The sequence below is a fragment of the Artemia sp. Qi Xiang Cuo genome, chromosome 19 (genome assembly GCF_049724085.1).
Source record: "Artemia sp. Qi Xiang Cuo chromosome 19, ASM4972408v1, whole genome shotgun sequence".
Taxonomy (NCBI): domain Eukaryota; kingdom Metazoa; phylum Arthropoda; class Branchiopoda; order Anostraca; family Artemiidae; genus Artemia; species Artemia sp. Qi Xiang Cuo.
The window spans coordinates 60,756,511-60,778,844 of record NC_142812.1 but is presented as its reverse complement, the minus strand read 5'-3'; the positions used below and the strand labels follow the sequence as shown (position 1 = coordinate 60,778,844).

Below are 22,334 nucleotides of genomic sequence, written 5' to 3'. Positions count from 1 at the left end.
AAATTTTCCATTTCCGAACAAATGACCCCCCTCCGACATTTCTACGACCACTCCTTCGTGGCAACAAAAAAAACAAAAACAAGTAAATAAATAAACGATATGTGGAAGGCAAATGGCTATTTACTTAGGCAACTAGAGCGCTGTTTTTTTTCCTTCTGATGATAAACTATCATATATAATTGACTTTGCTGTACTTGCACGTGACTAATCGAAATGTTACAGGGGGGTGGGGGTACATGTTCAATCTAATTTTTCAGCGAAATTGTTAGGCAGGTACCATTTAAAAGGAGAAATGGAGAGGCTGAACCAAACAAGTAAGCAAAGAGTGAAAAAAATTATTCCTAAATTAGCAGAGTAAGCCACTTCTAGAACAATAAAAACCTTTAATAGAAACACAGATATTACACTTTCAAGGAACACAAGAATACTGAAAGAGTAAATGCACTTTTAAAGCACCGAAAATAAGCAAAGCGTAAATAAATTAGAGATTAAAGGATATTTTAGACAATATCACTTGGTATATGACTAAGGAATATGCTTTATTTTTATATAAGACAGCTATAGAGTAATAAAGCCAGAAGAAACAAATCACTGATTAGAATTAAAGGCAGTCGGAAATCAAACTTCGAAGAAGAAAAAGAAGAAACACTTCGCCTTGGCAGCTTCTACATTGTAGAAAAACTGTACAATTTTTGGAATACATTTGATTTAAGCAGCTTTTTCTTGTTCGATGACTGAAAAAAAGAGAAATTTTGTATAAAGAGAGGGGAAAATAATTAGTAATACAAAAGCGCAAATTGGAGGGAGGAGATGGTAATTGCTCCCCTTAAATTCTTTGTCCCTTTCCTCCGTCCTAGATTTTGAAATATATTTTTTGGTATTTTCATAAAAAAAAATCCCTGTCCCCCACAGATTCTGAAAATGTATTTTTTTTCATATCTTAAAAAAAAGAAAATTAAGCTTCTATCAATTGCATAATAATTCTGGCACGGTATATATATATATATATATATATATATATATATATATATATATATATATATATATATATATATATATATATATATATATATATATATATATATATATATATATATATATATATATATATATATATATATATATATATATATATATATATATATATATATATATATATATATATATATATATATATATATATATATATATATATCCGTCCTGTCCAAATGGTTGGGGCGCTCAGTCCTCCTGGCAAATGGTCAGGCATCCTGTCCAAACGGTAAGCTCAGCCAGAGTTAACAGCCCTAAATGGATACCAGGAGAAATATATGAAGGGTAAAGAGGAAGGATGGCTGGCCTCCAGCCCCTCCCCCCCCATAGCCCTTTCTGTCTGAAGGGCGATGAAACGGAGATCAGCATCACCGGCAGGGACTGTAAAGTCCAATGCTGTATGCTTTACCCTTATGACTTGCCGCAAGTCTTTTATCAAGGTTTTAGGGATTACTGTTGAATCTTCTTTTGAAAGAGTCATCAGGGAAACTTTTGGGGATAACTTCCCCAGGAAGACCATTCCAGATCCAAGAGCGACGCCGAATGAAGCTGTGCTTAAAGTACTTTGTTCTTCGCTTGCCAATCTCAAGATAATTGGATCGTGCTGTGCGCCTTCATGTCTGTTTTGTCAGTTGGAGAATTGGGACACAATATTAGAAAGCTCTTGAGAAGGAGGTGGATTTATGTACTTGTACAAAATGGCCGTCGACGCTACATCAAATCTTTCACTAACAGACTGGAGAGCCGTGGGGAACGACTAAACCTGCCCCATTAGCCCAATTTAGGATATTTTGGAGTGGTGCCAACAAAGTTTTCGGAACACCAGCAAAAAGCGGGTATCCATACTTGGCGACAGGTCTGATGCAAGACCTGTAAAGTGGGATAATCAAGCTGAGCGGTAGAATTTCCAGGAGAGGTGGATTTTCCAAGAGAAGTAGATTCCAAGGAGATGAAGCTAGTCGACTTTCTTCATAGCTTCGTTCATGAAGATGAAGTGAGGGTGGAACTTTTGATCGGGAAATCATCCGCTCTTTTGTTTTCGATGCATTGAAACTGACCATCCAGGCATCGGACCACCTATCAGTTTCCAAAAGATCCGTCTGTAGGGGCAGGGAGGTTTTGATTGGGTCTTTATGCTTTGGGATGACTAGATAGAAAATAAGGATCTATTCCTTAAGTTCTAAAAGCGTTCTTCCGTCCAGCTTGAAAATCAGTTTACATTAATCCTGCCTAAGATCTGTTGTAAAATATCATTGTCCGCTTTACTCTAAGTCAATCGGAAATCGGGACCACTTCAGAGAATCCCGAAGAGGTCAACTAAAACAGGGATTAACACCACCAAAGACCAAATGTTACCTTTAAAAACAAGACTTGATGTAGCGTATATGAATGTCTTTCAAAAGAAAAAGAAGGAGGGCTTTCTCTCTTTATACCATTGATTTTTCAAGGGGACAGGACAGAAACATAGATACAGATCTCCCTCTTAGTATCCGGTGGGGGAGACAGAATGGCAAAAGTACTTGAAAACAGGTTCATTCAGTGCTATCTGGAGCCAACTCTTTGAATGTGCTATCCAATCAAGCCATCTGTTGATTTCTTTGAGCGAATGTTCAACAGATGTTTAAAAATTACTGATTAAAACTCGATAAAGGACTAATAGCATATGGAAGGTCATTTTATGTGCCAGGCCCTACAAAACGTGTTATAACACAAATTAAACAAAATACAGAAAAAAACTCCATTTTTTCTATTATATACGTAATGTCTTTTCTTACCTAGGACCTCGATATATAAATTACTTATAAACAAAGAACATATGTTTTTTTTTCGAAATTATTATGGTACTTGTCTATTAAACAGAACACACTCGAGAATTACGCTCTGTAAGATTTCGCAAAATCCGGTTTGTCTATTGGTTAATCCTAATGAAATATAACAAAATATAATGAAAATTGTACTTTATTAACAAAACAATGGGAACTACAGCAGAAAATTATTGAAATCAGGCCGCCAAGAACACACAGATGTCACTAAGAATCACGTTGAAAGCTCTGCCTTCTGCCGTCACTGCCGTCCGCCACATGTACTCCGCCAAATATGATTTTAAATGGTGGCGGGCTATACTTTGGTGCCGTTTGTTCATCAACTTTGTGGAGCCCCACATTCTTTCTACTTGTTGATGCACCGGTTTCTGGGTCAAAAAAATTCTTAGTGTGGTTCAACCTCAAATGCGTGAACCCTAATTTCTCCAGCTCAGTTGTGTCGTAGCCCCTCCAACAATCGGAAACGATTGTTGATCCTGCCACAGTGATGAGCTGAATTGTTGGAGTAACTGAATACAGACAGTAAACCGGTTTTTTGCAGATTTAACAGATCTTACAGAGCGTGATTTTTTAGTGCGTTCCGTTTAACAGACAAGTACCACTATTATATATAAATGGTGTAATTACAAAATAAGGTCATAAATTTGAAATACTCCATTAGCTGTCCCAATATGTAACATTTTCAACGCAGATGAAATTAATGGTAATGCAAAGCCGTAAGACAAACTGCAGCTGTTAACTAAGTAATGGGCCAGTTCAATTAATAAAATTATGTTGGTCCTTTGAATTCTTTGCACTTTTTAACTTTTAATCTGCTTTATCTATGTTACTAGGCTCACATACGGAACCGTTTTACCAATTACCTTCTCGGTAGGAAATTATAAACTATTCAAATATTAGGGAAACAAATATTCTATACATATACCGTATAACATAATATCCCACATACATTTTAAAAATATAATGCAAATTCAGTCATTAACACGATCATAAAATATGCTTTATTACATTTTATAATACATATTACTCTATAAATGTTCTTTAAGTAATAAAAATTAACGTGAATATTACTTTTCAACTTATGTTATTAAATAAGCGATAATAGTATACATTTAGCTATCTGAAATTTTTTCTTTCGAAACTGGCATTACATTTTATTCTGAAGACCTTGATACTACCATTTTTCGGTGCGAAAAAATGACCTAGACGGGTCATAACTTGGATAAAATTCGTTTCCCGCTCCCGTTTCCCTTAACATTTTTATAAATCTTCTGCTGACTGAAATTGGAACCCCCCGAAGGTTCAAAGCCTTAAGTATAAGTGCCGCTAGTTTTTCAAAACATAAATTGTTTGTTGATAAATAAGTTTGTCCCGAGCTTTTAGAGAAGGCATCCTCGTTTGATATCTTTGAAGCGAGTTTCAGATTCTAACTTGCTTTGCATTAAATGCTACGCATTACGGCAGAAAAGTTACAACAAAAATGTGTATATCAGGGGACCCATATTAACTCGGCGATAATGTTCGTTTAATACGATTGCTCGTAACAAGATAATTATTCTTTTTGAGGTGTGAAGAAACAACCTGGATAGGTCAAGATTATGGGAAAAAAAATTTCCACATGAATGACATGGTAAATACCCAGACGTCCAATACCTTAATGGTTTTACTTTCTACAGTGATCAAATGAAATTTAAGTTGTTTTGCAAAAGAAATTAAAAAACCCGTCTTTTCACCCAGCGAAGCTCGGTCCCCTGGTACTTAATATTATTAAAAACATTTCAATTATAAGCATTTTACAGTAGAATTTGTTTTGGTTAAATAATAATTTAATAAAAAAATCAAACAGAAATTTAATAGAAAAATTTTTAATTGAGACAGTGTATTATGTTGGAAGAGTATTTTCACATTACAATTAATCTCTGGAAAAGCTTCATAATGAGTCATCTATTTAATTCCTGATATACAAAATCCTCTATCCGGGATGATATCCAAATTTGAAAAAGGCAAATAAGTAATCAAGTATTCAGGAAACTATAACAAAATGAATGTTTTTTTGCCGAAAGGAACAGACATTAGACAAAGGAAATTATAGATAGCCAATGGAACGGTCATCGGCAAAGGCAAAACACCAAGTGTCTGTATTAAAATAAGAAAAACAGCCGAGGATGCCAAAAAGGTTTCAATGAAGACCTTTGTATAAGAACTTCGAATTTTATTATTATGATTTTTTTTTCTTTCTGAAATTGGTTAAAATAACTTTCTGGTTACATAGTGTGAGCAGTTATATTTGTGCTGTTTCCTTTTTTCTTAATTTCAGTAAGGTTTATCATCCACTTTGTTGTTTTTGCTTTTTGTTAGAAAATAAATTGCCGTTTTTAGGGACGCATGAAAAATTTAAACTGTACCAAATATATATTTATATGCCTTTTTGTTACGTGTTTACGAGTCGGGCAAACATTTTGGGGGAGGGGTTGTTGTTTTTGCTTTTTGTTAGAAAATAAATTGCCGTTTTTAGGGACCAAAGCAAAATTTAAAATGTACAAAATATGTATTTATATGCCTTTTTGTTACGTGTTTACGAGTCGGGCAAACATTTTGGGGGAGGGGTTATTGTTTTTGCTTTTTGTTAGAATATAAATTGCCGTTTTTAGGGACAAATGAAAAATTTAAACTGTACCAAATATGTATTTATATGCCTTTTTTGTTACGTGTTTACGAGTCGGGCAAACATTTTGGGGGGGGTTGTTGTTTTTACTTTTTGTTAGAATATAAATTGCTGTTTTTAGGGACAAATGAAAAATTTAAACTGTACCAAATATATATTTATATGCCTTTTTGTTACGTGTTTACGTGTCGGGCAAACACTTTGGGGGGAGGGGTTGTTGTTTTTAATTTTTGTTAGAAAATAAATTGCCGTTTTTATGGACAAATGAAAAATTTAAACTGTACCAAATATGTATTTATATGCCTTTTTGTTACGTGTTTACGTGTCGGGCAAACATTTTGGGGGGAGGGTTATTGTTTTTGCTTTTTGTTAGAATATAAATTGCCGTTTTTAGGGACAAATGAAAAATTTAAACTGTACCAAATATGTATTTATATGCCATTTTGGTACGTGTTTACGTTTCGGGCAATCATTTTGGGGGGAGGGGTTATTGTTTTTACTTTTTGTTATAATATAAATTGCCGTTTTTAGGGACAAATGAAAAATTTAAACTGTACCAAATATGTATTTATATGCCTTTTTGTTACGTGTTTACGAGTCGGGCAAACATTTGGGGGGAGGGGTTGTTGTTTTTTCTTTTTGTTAGAAAATAAATTGCTGTTTTTAGGGACAAATGCAAAATTTAAACTGTAACAAAAATGTATTTATATGCCTTTTTTTTACGTGTTTAAGTGTCGGGCAAACATTTTGGGGGGAGGGGTTATTGTTTTTGCTTTTCGTTAGAAAATAAATTGCCGTTTTTAGGGACAAATGAAAAATTTAAACTGTACCAAATATGTATTTATATGCCTTTTTGTTACGTGTTTACGAGTCGGGCAAACATTTTGGGGGAGGGGGTGTTGTTTTTTGTTTTTTTTAGAAAATAAATTGCTGTTTTTAGGGACTAATGAAAAATTTAAACTGTACCAAATATGTATTTATATGCCTTTTTGTTACGTGTTTACGTGTCGGGCAAACATTTTGGGGGGAGGAGTTATTGTTTTTACTTTTTGTTAGAAAATAAATTGCCGTTTTTAGGGACAAATGAAAAATTTAAACTGTACAAAATATGTATTTATATGCCTTTTTGTTACGTGTTTACGAGTCGGGCAAACATTTTGGGGGAGGGGTTGTTGTTTTTGCTTTTTGTTAGAAAATAAATTGCTGTTTTTAGGGACAAATGAAAAATTTAAACTGTACCAAATATGTATTTATATGCCTTTTTGTTACGTGTTTACGAGTCGGGCAAACATTTTGGGGGGAGGAGTTATTGTTTTTGCTTTTTGTTAGAAAATAAATTGCCGTTTTTAGGGACAAATGAAAAATTTAAACTGTACAAAATATGTATTTATATGCCTTTTTGTTACGTGTTTACGAGTCGGGCAAACATTTTGGGGGAGGGGTTGTTGTTTTTGTTAGAAAATAAATTGCTGTTTTTAGGGACAAATAAAAAATTTAAACTGTACCAAATATGTATTTATATGCCTTTTTGTTACGTGTTTACGAGTCGGGCAAACATTTTGGGGGAGGGGTCCCCCCCTAATCATATCAAATCTTATGAACAATATTTAACACATTCCCTGTGGTCCGATTGTCATTATATTTTTTGAGCAATGCATGAATTAGTTAAAGATAATTGACATTATTAAATTAATTTATTAATTTAACTTTACTGATATAGGGTGTGTGTGTAAAATCTGTAATCTTTGAGGCAATTTACACCCTCCCCTCCTCCAACCTATTGTCAGTGTCATTCTTGAAGGTCGTATCTGACATTTCCACACTTGTCAGATAATTCCCCAAAACCACTTGCTAGAGGAGAGGATATACTGTCATAAAAATCCTTGAATAATTTAAAATTTGGTGCGAGCCCCCCAAGCCCAAAATAGCTTAGAAAAATAGCAACCTCTCTTAGAAAACAGCTCAGCAAATGGTTTTTGGCAATTATCCAGGAAGTGTGAAAAATAAATATGTGGGGTGCTAACGCTATATTTTAAAAACTATTCAAGAACATTTATGACACTGTATCTTTCAATGTAAATATTAAGAACCCATCACCCCGATTATCAGCAAGTACTAATGAGTGCTTATGCAATCAGCACCCCAAGAGTTTATTTTTAGTTTGGAAAATATTAATTTCTCTGGGTAGTCATTTTCCTTTCTTTTGAGTGCATTTTGAGATAAATATGTTTATTTATGTGGTTTTTTTATATATAATTTTCTAACAGTTAAAAAATTAAAGCTTGGCCCAAATCTCTAAGGATTCTTTTGAAAATAGCGGTTTAACATATTGAATCAAAGACAAGTTAAACTCCTGTAAATTTAAAGGTCAGTTCTTTTGCTTAAAATGTATTTCAGCCCCCTTCCCCCCGGTATGTACTTTGTCGATTAAATTTCAACTTTGCAACAATAATCCATTTTTTTGTCAGTTATGACCCCAAAAATACCCCAATCACCGTAAAGCCAAGTTGTGAAAGAAGATGGTTGCGGTTAATTCTGTCAGGCGAAAATTACCAAGCACGGGGATTTCTAATTTAGAGAGAAATTTGAATGCGAGTGGCTCATCTTCCAAGTGTATAAAAAGAAACTTTTGCTTATTATAACCAGAGCGAAAATTGACTTTGTTTCACCACTTGGTCATTTTTTTGGCACTTTTACTTAAAAATTTGTTTTCCCTAATAGCTAATTTAAACGACGGTTGATTTTAAACTGATTATTTTTTTCTAATTTATGAAAGCCTCTGAACATATTTGAAACACTTCAGAACAATTAAGATTAAAAAATCGCCTGGAAATTGAAAAAAAGTTCCCTATGAATTTCACTTATCAACCGTTTCTAAAAAATTCTGATCTCAAAGATTCGTTTTTTGTATAGCACACTGAACCGTAAAGTCCTAAAGCAATGGTCTAGATTGGCCTCATTGCAAATAAGCCCTGATTATAATACAATTTTCTATCCAGAAAAAAAATTTCAACTAAGAAGCGAAATGAATATTCGCCTACACGAAAAAAATTATTCTACACGAACGTGACCAAGTAAGAATGCGAATGGTACATCTTCTAAGTGTACAAACAGAAACTTTTATGTATGGTAAGAAGAGCCAGATTTGACTTTGTTTCACCGCAAGGTCAAGGTCAAATTAAAAAAAAGTGTTATCTGAATTTCACTTATCAACCGTTTGTAAAAAAATTCTTGTATCCCAAAGGTTTATTTTGGCATAGCACACTAAACCGTGGCGCCATAAGCTAATGGTATAGATCCGCCTCATTGCGAATACAGCTCTGATCATAATACAATTTATTTACTATCCAGAAAAACAAATTTTTCAACTAAGAAGCGAAACGAATATTCGTCCACACGAAAAAACTATCTTAACTGGCACACAAAGAGTATGGATAATTAAAAGAGTAGGAACTGGCGCTAGTTTCGACGAAAAAAATCGTCAGCGTCATCTAGTGTTTGACATTCCTTTGCATTTTTAGTATAATAATACGGGGAAATCAGTTTAACTAGTGTAATACCGTATCCAGGGGGAGGAGATTAAAGGGTTTAACCCCCCCCCCGCCTGACTCGTAGAAATGTAACAAAAATGCATGAAAAAAAAATTATGCGTTTTTTTAAGTTTATTTTTGTATCCCCCCCTCCTTTCCGAAAATAGCAGGAAACACCCTTGAACTGGTGTAATTGGTAAAATTAGTGCGATAATAAGAGTCTGATCTCAGTTTCTGAAAGTAACGATTAAAAAGCCTGAAAAAATGCCAAGAGACGCCAAACACTAGATTGTGTTGTTTTTGTTGTTTTTTGTTTGTTTTGTTTTTTGTCGGCAATAGCGCCAGTTCCCACTCTTGTCAGGTATCCATACTCTTTGCAGCAACGTATAATCTGGCTGCCGAGGCAAAACTTGACCATGGCATAACATTTTGCAGACTTGAATTACCTTCTTTTGTCGGCAAAACCACCTTCTCCTGGGTTTCAGTATGCTTCAATTTATCTACTGAGAAATTCGTAACTCCGTCGAGCATTTGCTGGCGTTGCTTTTCGTTGGCAATATCTAAAAATAAATAGAAATTAGCTTCATCGAAAGGCAGATGTAGAGGAGTGTGCAAGAGGTTTAAACCAGGGACATGCCCGATCCCTTGGGAATTTTCAATCCCTCCAACAGAAGGCCCCCTCGATCCCTTCAACGGGAAGCCATAGGCTGTACATAAAATGAATAAATGAAGTCGTACTTTCCCACCTGAAAATAAACCCTTCACCTCAAAAGGGAACCATGATTACGCCCCAGTTTCTACCAAATTGAATTTTTTTTTTTTGACAAGCCATTGCTTTTAAGTACGGTTGAATATTTAATCTGGGATATTTTTGATCCGTCGTTTGGGGAGCTAAAGGAACCAGAAGGTCGCTGAATTTCGGCAAAAATAATTACTCCTCCAATTGACCAGTTGTCCCAATATTGTGAAGATCCCTAGCTATTCTCTCCCCACTTAAAAAAAAAAAAATCAAACGTAAGCATATAGACATCATGATTTTTCCAAGTTCAGCTGATCAAAATAACTGTTAATGGAGAGGGAGGGAGGTTTCGATCCTTTAGCTCCCAAAAATAGGACGCCTCAGAATGGATCGTTTTAAGAAGAAATGGAAAAAATTTCGCCCTTGAGTTACGTCCTGCCCTCCCCGCCCCATGTTAATGTTGAACATAACTTCTATTTGAAACTTGTTACATAGTTAAAGTACCAAAGATAAAAAATAAAAACATTTTTCGCCCTCTGGACCCATATCTAGAAACCACGATTTCTTAATATTTCTCTTTTAGGCGTTTCTCTTTGTGGTACTGCCCTAAGAATTCCGAACTTCGTAGGGCAGTACCACATTCTTTTCAGTGTTGCCCCGTCGAACCACAAAAATAAATAAGCGAAACTAAGTAGTTAAATTTGATAAGGCTTTAAATCCGTTAAAGTTTAAACATTAACAATCTCTTGATTCCCAAAGACAACTACACTTTCATAGGTAAGCTACACCTTCTTAAAGTGTTTAGTGCCGTACGTTTTTCGCTGATTTTGCAAATTTTCAGCCCCGTTTCTTCTTTTCATATTTGGCACCCAGTTCCACCAAAAACAGCATAACTGCAAATGGAGGTCATATTCATTAAAAATTAAATTTCAGGCTTTTTTATACCTTTAAATACAAACATATGGTTATGAAGACTTCTACTTAACCAATTCAAACCCTCAAATTTTAATTACACCGTCCTTGGTATTACAAGAAAAACATACTGAAAGCGTTGTGTACATGCTTTTTTTTGAAAGGGTTGACCAGCATGTTTTTAACACAAAGATTATTAGCCGTAAAGAATGCATCAGATCACCACGCGAAATTCCAAAGCTCAAATTTAATGTAACCTTACAACCTTAATTTGAATCTTCGGATGCATCTAATGATAAAATTTAATAAAAGAAAAATCTACATATAGGGTAAGGGGTTCCGCACTAACCGTTGTAGGTGTACATGACGTTGTGTCTCCGAACGTTCAATTAGTTTTACGTACATACTTCAGATGGGGCCAAAGTGACCTAGTGCACGATACCACAGACTTAGAATCAGGGATATACAAAGGGGGTGGAGAGTCTTGGGGCCCTATCCCCCTCCAAATCCATTTTTTTTCAAATTTCTGGGCACTTTTTTTCTATTTTTACCCCCCCCCCCCGAAACAATTCCTGCACATGTGCCTGCTGAATAAATTGAGTCAAATTTGAAAACTATTAAGGAAGAGTAGAAAGGCAGTTGCGTCTATCCACCAAAAATTGAGGGGAGGCAAAATCTTCTTCCAATTTTTTCAAAGAAAATACTAAAATAGGCACTTTTCGGTTAACCCCTCACCCCCCAAGAAAAAAAATATTTTCAAAATCTAAGGTGGAAGGGCAAAAACATCTAGACTGCTCTCCACTCCCGCTACCGGTTACCGCCAATGTAAAGACGACAACAGTTTGCACAGAGATTATTTACATTTTTACTGTCAAAATTGGGATTCTCTAAATCTGTTTTAGATTAGCTTGGAAGATAAGCCAAAGAATACAGATAACTGATATAAGAGGAAACTTAAGTTTATGTAAAAAAAGAAGAAAAACAAACACCATCTATCATTGCCTAGCAATATTATTACCTTAGTAATAAGAACGTGAAAAAAAAGAGATTAAACTAACCTATAATAATAACCAAGTCCTAATTATTTTACAATCAATTAGAAATAGTTGACTACAAAAGGTCTGCCTGGTTTTAGGAAACTTAAATATAAAATAATGTCATATGGGTGAAGGACATTAATAAATAAAAAGTCAAAGGAAAGTCTTAATTGGTATTCAACATGACTGATTAGCTCAAGACCTAAAACTGTTTTAAACACTTTACTATTATTAATGAATTAATAAGTCACCAATTTTACCAAATAAATTATCTGAGTACAGTAGCCAGGCCGGCGGAGAACTTGGTAAAGAGCGATATAGCCTATGTGCATTCTTGTTTTTCCAGCTACTTCGTATAGAAAGAATAACCATAGAAACATAAGAGAGGGCTAATTTGATTGGAAATTGAAAGTTCTAGTGCCCTTTTTAAAAGTCAAAAGTGATTGGATTACAGTAATATGAAATTTTTGACAAAGAAGCTGTATAGGAATCTTTTACTGGTAAGCAGGGGCTCAAGTAGGCTCTAATATTAGAAAAAAATAATCTCTTACAAATAATAAGCAAAACTTTCAAGATTTCAGAGGGAGGCATGAGACCAAAAATTGTCAATTGTCTAGGTAGCTGTTTGGAATCAATTCTTATGCTTATTCGATCAGTTCGATCAGGTTTTTTCCATTCCATTAGGATATGCTAGGAAAGGAGAGTGTTGTTTTAACCCCAAATCTCCTCAATTTTCTTTTATTTCACTAAAAGCCAATGTTAAGAAATGTAAAAGACTTGGAATAGATAACAGAATCTCTGGAAGGTACCCCCCCCCCTCAAGAGGGTTCACCGAACCACCAATTACTGTTCGATACATAATATATATGGATACAAAACACAGTTGCAAGTACAGAATAAAAAAATTTGAAAAAGCGAATGACATTTTCAGAGGAAAAAACTAATCTGAAAATCTGAAGAAAATGTATATGATGATACCACTAAAAATCTGTTGGTATAAATTAAGTAGGTTATTGCAATTATTTGCTAGGTCAATTGTATTTTCAGCTACTAGTAACACATACTTTTCTGTTGTTTCAATATGTTTCAAGGTATCAGCGTTAATTTTTGAACGCCATGGATCAGTACCACATGTTACCTTTCTTGTTTCACATCTGTGCACTTTAACGAGTCATTGAACCCAGTGAGCCGGCGCCTTCTTTAATATTATTAATAATTGTTTCCTTTTTTTACTTGACTGACTTGTTATTTTGCCAAAATATGTGTGAATTTTCGCAAAATGAACTAAGATGGGAACTGCTTTAAGAGATGTCTTCGGAAAGTTGACCTTCCAAAACAATGGCGTCAGGCGGGCACTTGGACAAAAGCTCAAGTGCAAGTGTCTCGACCCGAACAGAAGTCTTATTTTGGAGGTACACTATATTTTTGCAATAGTGAACTAACAGTATGATCGCTAAATGAAGTCTTTTGAAAGGAAGGCCTATCAATTAGTGGCGTCAGACAGGGACGCAAGGCCTGCTTATTTCCGAAGAACTGAGTTTTTTTTACGATTTCTCCTATCAAGTAACTTACAATCTTATTTCTGATTGGCCAAGTTTTGAAAACAAAACACAAAAATCTAACGATCTAAACTAAACGAAGAAAACTGTGAAGAATAAAATTTCATGGCAGAGGCAAGGCCATATCCAGGAGGGGGTTACCGGGTTCGAACCCCCCCCCTCCCCTGAAATTTTTGCCCGACGCGTAAAAGTGGAAATTACATAAAAACAAATTTTGATCCGTTTCTGTACAATTTTTTTATAGCCCCCCTTAAACAAAAATACCCCCCTCCCAAACAAAAATTCTAGATACGATCTTGAGTAAAGGAGAGAAGGCATTGGTCTATCCCTCTGAATGTTTGTGAATTGTTTATACAATTGAAACATACAAAAAATGTCTCCGTTTTGGTTGATTTCTAGGTTAGCTTTCCGTTTTTTTTTTCGGTTCGTTTCGTTCAGACAACGTGAACCTGTTTCCTTCTAACTTTATCTTACAGCGCTGAAGATACGTGGTTGTCCTTTCGGAATATACGTTTGTTTCATCCAATACTTTCGTTGGCCTTATAAAAACCCCATTCTCACTTTTCTTTTTCTTTTGGGAGGGGGGAGGGAGGGAGGAAGGGATGGAAAGCTAATGTGGTTTACGAAATTATCTCAAAAGTCCGAAGCACAATATAAGAAAAATAGCACTTTAGTACACATAAAGTCAAGATGCAAATTCTGACAAAAAGAAAAAATCAGTGTAAGCAAAAAAGCTTTACTATAAAAACCCTAATAATCTGAAAATCGACTTCAACCGGAGTCTATATGAAGCCAGGTCAACGCAATTCGTGACTAGGGCTGAACATAAAGAATTTCATACTCACTACCCCCTCCCCCTGTCCTGTTGAGACTATCTAGTACCATGGCAATGTCTGTCTGAATTTACAGTTTCATTCTAATGCAGAAGGACGTCAGTTTGTCTACATTTCGCGTTTGCAGAAGGGGAAGAAATATGCATGAATTTACCGAAAAACAAGTTAGTTTCTCAACTTTGGATAGAAGAACCAATCGCGGAGGAAAAATAAGCATGGGCGCGCATAAGCTGAATTTTAGGGGGCGGGGGGGAGGTACCTGGTCTAATCGGCACTTCCAATGATGTATAATAGAAATCTCAAAACAAAAACATAAAAAATATAAGGCAGCATCATTCAGCCAGGGGGGCTGCAGCCCCCGTAAGGGCGCCCATGGAAATAAGGCACACCTCGTTGTGAATTATATCCCAAAAGCAGTCAGCGCAAAAAAAAAATCAGTCTTTATCGCTCAAATAAAAATAAAACGACAACAATTGGTATAAATTAATGCAAATTGCAAAACGTTGTACAATATCGTTAAGTGGTGACGGTATGTAGCAGACATACATTCAGGAAGTGGGGTTGGATCGAGGCTCAGGCCATGAAGGCCCATTACAACCTATACCAAGACATAGTGTTTAGTGGGCAATAGTTGAGAGCAAATAGTGGGCAATAGTTGAGAGCAAAGTCCTCGGGGAGAGGGGTAAAAAAAAAACTAAAAAACATACAATATTTGTCTATTATTCATTTTTGTAACGTTTTTAAGTCAGAAAAATATTTCAGGGGCACCTTACCACCCCCCCTCCCGGATACGGCCTTGAGCACTAATATCAGTTCTTAGTAATATATTATAATATATTGATATATTATCTTGATAGCAACTGTATTATGTATTAAGTTAGTGTATATTCATAATACTAATAAACTATACATATATTAGTTAATTTACAACGCGTTATTCAGTATATACGCTTATTATTTGAAAAAAACTACGTTTTCTAAAGAGTTAAAGAGGCTGAGTTACAAGGTCGAACCTTAAAACGTACAGGGATTAGGAGGCACAGTTGGGGGGCTGCCGCCCCCCAAGCTCCCCGCTTTCGCAGCCCTTAAAAAAAAAAAAATTCTTTAAACTGAAAGTAAGGAGCGACATTAAATCTTAAAACGAACAGAAATTATTCCGTATATGAAAGGGGCTGTGCCCTCCTCAACGCCTCGCTCTTTACGCTAAAGTTTTTATTGTTTAAAAGAGTTGTGAGAAAGTAAAGAGCGTAAAGAGCGAGGCGTTGAGGAGGGCACAGCCCCTTTCATATACGGAATAATTTCTGTTCGTTTTAAGATTTAATGTCGCTCCTTACTTTCAGTTTAAAGAATTTTTTTTATTTAAAGGCTGCGAAAGCGGGGGTTTGGGGGCGGCAGCCCCTCAACTGTGCCTCCTAATCCCTGTACGTTTTAAGGTTCGACCTTGTAACTCAGCCTCTTTAACTCTTTAGAAAACGTAGTTTTTTTCAAATAATTTCTGCACGTTTTTGTACAGTTTATTACTTATTATTGCTTGACTAACTGTTAGCTGATCGTGTCAGGAGTTAAAGTTGGGGGGCTGCCACCCCCCAAACCCCCCGCTCTTGAACATTCTTGTGTTAAGGCTTTTAATTCCTGAATACTCAAATCACGTCGTACAGGGTGCCTCCTAATCCCTGTACGTTTTAAGGTTCGAACTTGTGACTCAGCCTCTTTAACCGCTCCCCAACTGTGCCTCCTAATCCCAGTACGTTTTAAGGGTCAACCTTGCAACTCAGCCTCTTTAACTCTTTTGAAAACGTAATTTTTTTTCAAATAATTTAAAATAGAAACTGAGTTTCTTTTTTAAAGTTTAAATTCAGTATATAAAAAATTTGATCTGACGGTGAATCGAACCCGGGTTTTCCGCCTGACAGTCTGGAGTATCAACCGCTGGACTAAACAGACACAATTGTAATTATTTTTTAGTAAACGAAATCTATTTTTGATGCAAGTAAATTCCCACAAAACTTGATATTTGGTTTTTGGAAAACAGGGACAAAGTAATCAGATTGAGCTGAAAATTCAAGCATAAAATCCCAAACCCCAGAAAAGCTCATTCTCTAAATTTCAGCCTGATCAGACAACATAAAGGGAGGTTGTTGTGTGAAAAATTAACATGTGATATTATAGGAAAACGAGGTTTTTCGTAAATGTAAATTCGGGGGATAATTTTTTCGGTCTGAAATATCAAAAGACCCTAACAAGTTGAATTATCCATCCAATTATTCCTCATTCACCCGGATCATTTGCCAACTGTGGCCTGTAGGCGTGGATAAGAAAAAAAAAGAAATGATGAATTTTAAGTGGCTATATTTGGTTTTTTGAAAACAGGGAAGAAGTGATTAGATTAAGCTGAAATTTTGAGAATAAACTCCCGGGCTCTATGAAAGATCAGCCTCTAAATTTAAGCCGAATCGGACAACGTTAAAGGGGGGCTGTGGTGGGAGGGTCGAAATTTCCGGCCCAGTTTACCCCATGAAGATAATGTCGGAGGAGGATGAAATTTTGCAAGTTTCTTAGTTTGAGCTTGGGCTACAAAATGCGATTACCGCCGTCTCTCTGCGACCTCTAGGACCTGAAATCGCTTAACATTGTGGTGGGTCGCCTCTTTATAGAGGCACAAGTGTGCCTCCTTGATGTAATTACATAAATTAGATCCAAGTACAAATATGTAATTAACATATCAACTTATATTAATATATAATACAATTTACACTAAATATTAATAAATTGATTCAATAATATAGTACTTTGATATAAATTTTCCTAATATGATTTCCATCAACGGATATAAGACAGAGGGGTAGATTTTTGGTGGAAGTTAGTGAAAAACAGAGCTATTAATTTTAGAAAGTGAAACAAAAATGAACAAAACGAGATCAACGCGTACCCACACCGCATGAGTAGAAAATACAGCAACTTCTCAAGAGTAAAACAAAAAATAATCGGATGGCCTTTCTTCTGTTCATCAATATTAATAATTCTTTTACTAATTCGTCAATTTTAAGGTTAATAGAGAATAATACACGAAAGGAAGTTAAGGCGGCGTGTACATGTATTTTAAGATTTAAGCAAAAAATCTAAGCTCTTCTTTTCCAGCTGTGGCAATTCACAAGCCACTATGTAACGAACAACCGTTTATACACGGAGAGTCCAGTAAAAATACGGCTTTGAGCCGGTATTTGAGCAGCAGAAATGTTTTTGGCACCTAAATACTCAGTTCGGCTAAATTCAACCGTGGAGAAAACCCTCTCTTTCAGGGGAAAAGGGAGGGGGGTCTCGAATTTAAATTTCTACAATATTTTCTAGATTGGAAGGTCGTTTCCTATTAATTCAAGTCCAGAGAGACCAAAAATGACTTCAAACATACCATTTACATCCTAGGCGAGGGCAGAGGGGGTGAAAATACCATTTGTGGTATTATAATAATCTAGTAAAAAATCAAAAAAAAATAATGGGAAAATAGGGTACTAAGTGATGGAATTTTCCAATTTTGATGTAATTTTTGGTCTCTCTAGACTTTGAGTTAATAGGAAACGACCTTTCAATTATATATTTTTTTCGATTATGTATTATATTATTATAGTACAACAAATGATATTTTTACTCCTTCTGAGCTCAAAGAGGGTGGAAATGGGTTTCGTGCAATCTCGACCCAAACACCAGTTTGCCCACAAATTGGCAACTCTATCTTAAATACTAGCGTAAAATATGAATTGGTAAGTAGTGTTAGACAAGCAAGGGACACACAAGTTACCTTCAGCTGCCGGTAGTGAAACTTTTTCTTGTGTTTCAGTTGGGCGAAGCCGAGAGGCATCGAAGCTTTCTAGATCTTTTGCTATCACTTGAACCCTTTCCATTTTTATGTCTAGAAATTAAATAGCCAAATTTAAACAAAAAGTGTGAGAGGTGATTTGGATGTGATAATGCAGAAGACAGCGGAATAGGTAATTGTAGGTTATGGGTGGGATATAACATTAATTTTTAATCAATTAACTAACTTGATTATAGTTAATCCAAATTTGTGAATTTAACTAACTATAATTGATTCCAAATATAGGGGATAATGGAATTAAGGTTTGAAGACTAACAAACAAATCAAATGGTCATAATCGTCATGGACAAAGCTAGAGATTATTCCAAGGTTGGGGGAGGGGGATTTGCCATCTTTTGTCGTAAAATACTTTTAGATTCGTGTTTTAATCGCCGGAAGTATTATAGATCCAACTTGGAACTAAAGATTCTAAAGTACGGTCTAAACCGATATATAAAACTAAAATTAAATTTTGGAAATTAAACAGATTAGGCTTTAAACCTTGTTTTATTTCAACATCATATTTTTGGACGTAATGTTAATTGAAAATGCCCGATATGCCCCTGTTTTTATCTGAAAAAGCTGATTAATGAATGTAATATACGCAACAAAAGCGATTTTTTACACTTGGTTCATACTGATGCGTTTTCGCGCGAAAACGACCGATATTGGCGTGATCCGTCACAATTTCCTTCATTTTTTACTGTAGGTTTAGGCATGTTAACGGTTCAACGGTTCCGTTTAAATATTTCTACTGAGCCGCTGAAAATCACATCCGTTATGCTAAATTGAAAGTTTCTAGTTGTTCATTAATGCATAACAAAGGGCAGAAGGGCCATTTTCAGGGAAATAACCATGGAAGATAAAAATCATATTTTGCATTAGGCACAGCAAGCCTAGGCTAATGCAAGCTAGCCCTTTGAGTATTTTCTTAGCTTCTAGAGCCTGAGTTAGCCCATTCCTAAGCTTATGATGCTTAAATATCTCATAAGTTTTCGCGCTTCGATGAAAAACAAAAATTCGGGAAAAATGAAAATTTCCGATTCAATTTGTTTATACTTGCTGCCAACGTTGCCCTCTATTTTATTTAAAAACAAATTTCAAAATTGCAAAATGATTATAACTGTTAAGTTACTTTTTGAAAATTTTTTGCACCTAAAATTTCTGCAACCGGGACAAGCACCCCCCCCCCCGTAAGACCACCTCTGCTAAGCATGGGTTTTGTCTAAATCCATATTTGGATAATTTGAAGCAGTAGTTGAGCAAAACCCAACCTAGCTTCGAATCTTGAGAAAGGCAATATTGACCTACAAAACAAGTAGTTATTTCCGGGGATCCTCAGGGCTAACGAAAAAAGAAATTAATTTTTTAGAAACTAACTAGGAACAAATTAGCAACAAAGTCAAAACAGACCAAGGTACTTGTCATTTAGCCGGAACCCACGCGATAATGCGAAGATCAGGTAGGATAAAAACCTGTTAGTCTGCAACACGCGAGATAGATACCCAGTACTAAAATGGGGTACTAAAATAAAACAAAATAGGATAAAAATAGAATAGTTTAGAAACAAATTTCAGCTATATATTTGCACATTAGGGGCGGGGGTGGGGGAGGGTAAAGCATAGCATATATTAAATACCTGACCTAGGTACCTCCCCCCCCCCTAAATGCCAAAAAAAATAAGTTTAAATATTGTAAACCCAATGACAAACCACGCTTTGCAATCCATTTCTCTGTTGAAGCCCAGACCAATTACAATTGCTTCAAATGACAGTAAAGCATTATAACCCATCCCCCCCCCCGCCGAAAACAAACAAGTAAAATTACGCAATAAAGTTTTTCTTTTAATATTCTGAAATACCATTGTTTTTATGACATCTCTCAGTAGCGCTAGGGTCTGGTTTTCCTTCTGCCCAGTTTTTTTGTCATTAGATTGTTTCTGTTTGAACTGTTCAACACGTTACACACGTCAAGAATTATTCAACCAGGTTAAGACTATTCCTAAAAAAAATCATATAAATTCGTTTCTGTTTAACTTCCTTTTAAAGAAATCAGACAGTGGTTTTCAGGAATAACCTCCCTCGGGCGACTATTTCAATGGGTGGCGCGTTGCTTACAAAGCTGTGCTTCAAGTACTTCTGGAGGAGTTGTCTCCTCTTGAAGGTAATTCAGCCGTGATAATTTCATTTTCAAAATTTTTATAAACAAATAGGTTTAAAAATACATCACGACGATCAATTAATAGTTCCCGACACCACAAAGATAATCATTAAAAAAAAAAAAAAAAAAAAAAAAAAAAAAAAAAAAAATTAGTTAACTGATTTGTTAATAGATATATCAGTATTAGTAAATATACTAGCATTAGAAGATATATTAGCAAATGTTTAAAATTAACAGGTAGTTCTAATTTTACGTAGTTTTTTTCTTTAAGAAGATATATTAGTACACAGAAACGCATCCATGATTTTTGTTCGGGGGGGTTTTAATATTTTTTTTAGGGGGGGGGGGGTTACACAAAAAACCTCAAAAAAACGCATACAAAATCTGTTTATGTCCATTTTCGTTACGTTTTTACGAGTCAAACAAACATTTCGGGGGGGGGGGTTCAAACCGGGTAACCCCCCCCCTGGATACAGCCTTGTTAATACATATTAATACAAATTTCTTGGTTGCGTCTGATTACATTCAGAAAATCTTAACTAATTAAAGGACTATTCTTTTATTAATAAATTAAATTAGTTAGGATCGTGCTGTTTCATTATCAAGTTTCACAATTTGTATAAACAGATAGTTTTAACATTACATCAAAAGACTCAATTATTGCTTTCAAACACCATACAAATCATTATTTTAAGTTAAAAAATAATTTAAGGTGAGTAAAATTAGGCTAGTAAAGCGAAATATTTCGCTTTCCTTAGTTAACTGAGTTGTTAATGCAGCCAAATTCTAGAGGAGGTTCCCGGTCCGACGAAAAGTTAATAATATTTAATAAAAATTTAATATTTCGTTCCAGGTGAGAGTGAATTAACAGCTGGAACGATCGAAAATTAAATTCGTATTAAATTTTGTATTGAATGTTTGTGAACACGGTTAACTAGCGTATTTACTGAATTAACTTCTGTACATTTATCATCAAAGTGGGAAAAAAGGAAGCAAATGACCAAAGTCAAGTCCTCTGATCCATCATCTGACTCCATTACAAGGCCGTATCCAGGGGGAGGGGGTTTACCCGGTTTGAACCCCCCCCCCCCCGAAATTTTTGACCGAGTCGAAAATAAGTAAAACCTAGGTAAAAATCAGTAAAATTAGTCGAAAACTGAGTCAAAAATTAGTAAACCCCCCCCCCGAAAAAAAAATCCTGGATCCGCCCTTGCTCCATTATTTCTTCAACTATAAGTGCTATAACGGAATTGTAAAGATATATTTGTGAAAATTTTTCCGTGTTATATTGCGTTTAAAAGTTTCACCGGAGACAACCATTAGTTAATAAATCGTTCCAGGTTCGCAGTCAATTCGTATTAAATTTGAAATAAATACGAATTAAATTGCATTTTGGACCGGGAACACGCCCCTAGGATTCCAATATCAGGAGATATATTAACACATTTTAATATTAATATATTTCTTGGTTGCTTCTGATTACAGTTATGCAATTTTCTTTTTGAATTAATTTGATTTAGCCCGAAACGCCAAGTGAAAACGCTAAGACCGTCTTTTTTCACTAAAGATTAGTACCACATTTGGTCGTATCCCGGGGAGATGAGCCCCCTTCAAAATGTTTGTCTGACTCGTAAAAACGTAACAAAAATGGATACAGAAAAATTTAGTATGTTTTTTTTTGTGTACCCCCCCCCCCCCCCCCCCCCCGAAAAAAATCCTTATGTAAAACACTCCCCGAAAAAAAATTCCTGGATACGGTCCTGGAAACACTGCTTCTTTTTCTTCTCAAAAAAGGTAGATAAAGAAGCAAAAACTGAACAACTCTCGACCCAAATTTATAAATTCCATTCTGTGTTTGCCATTTTTTGTCTTTATAAATGTGTTAAAGGAAGATAAACAAGTAGTCCCATAATCATGAGCACGCTAAAAAGGTAAACATTACTAATGGGTAGTTAAGCTATTGAAGCTGTTAAAGTAAGTACAAACAACGGTTACAAAGCATTCTATTTACCGATAATGTTAAATCTTTATATAATAGGAGTACCTTCTGCATTAGGGAGAATAGTTTTTTCATCTGTTTGAATGTGTTTCAACTGGTCTGCTTTAAAGCCTTCAACACCTTGGATAAATTGGATGTGTTGCCTTTCCTGCTTTACATCTGTTAAAAAGAGTTTTGTAACTTATTGGAAAT

The 22,334-nt window shown here is 35.3% G+C and overlaps 1 protein-coding gene across 21 annotated transcripts in view; it reads right to left on the bottom strand.

Annotated features, from left to right (window-relative positions):
* Window positions 1-376: 376 nt before the first annotated feature.
* Window positions 377-22,334, bottom strand: part of LOC148941077 (uncharacterized) — a 105,626-nt gene continuing 83,668 nt past the window's right edge. For 9 of the 21 annotated variants that reach the window (XM_089105313.1, XM_089105316.1, XM_089105321.1 and 6 more), the window contains 4 exons: window positions 22,188-22,301; window positions 17,927-18,037; window positions 9,497-9,610; window positions 377-734 (listed from right to left, as the gene is read on the bottom strand). In XM_089105313.1, coding sequence (XP_088961439.1) covers window positions 709-734; window positions 9,497-9,610; window positions 17,927-18,037; window positions 22,188-22,301 — 365 coding nt within the window. In that variant the 3' untranslated portion in view covers window positions 377-708. The remainder of the gene's footprint in view (window positions 735-9,496; window positions 9,611-17,926; window positions 18,038-22,187; window positions 22,302-22,334) is intronic. The other 12 variants (XM_089105319.1, XM_089105323.1, XM_089105327.1 and 9 more) reach the window with 3 other exon arrangements.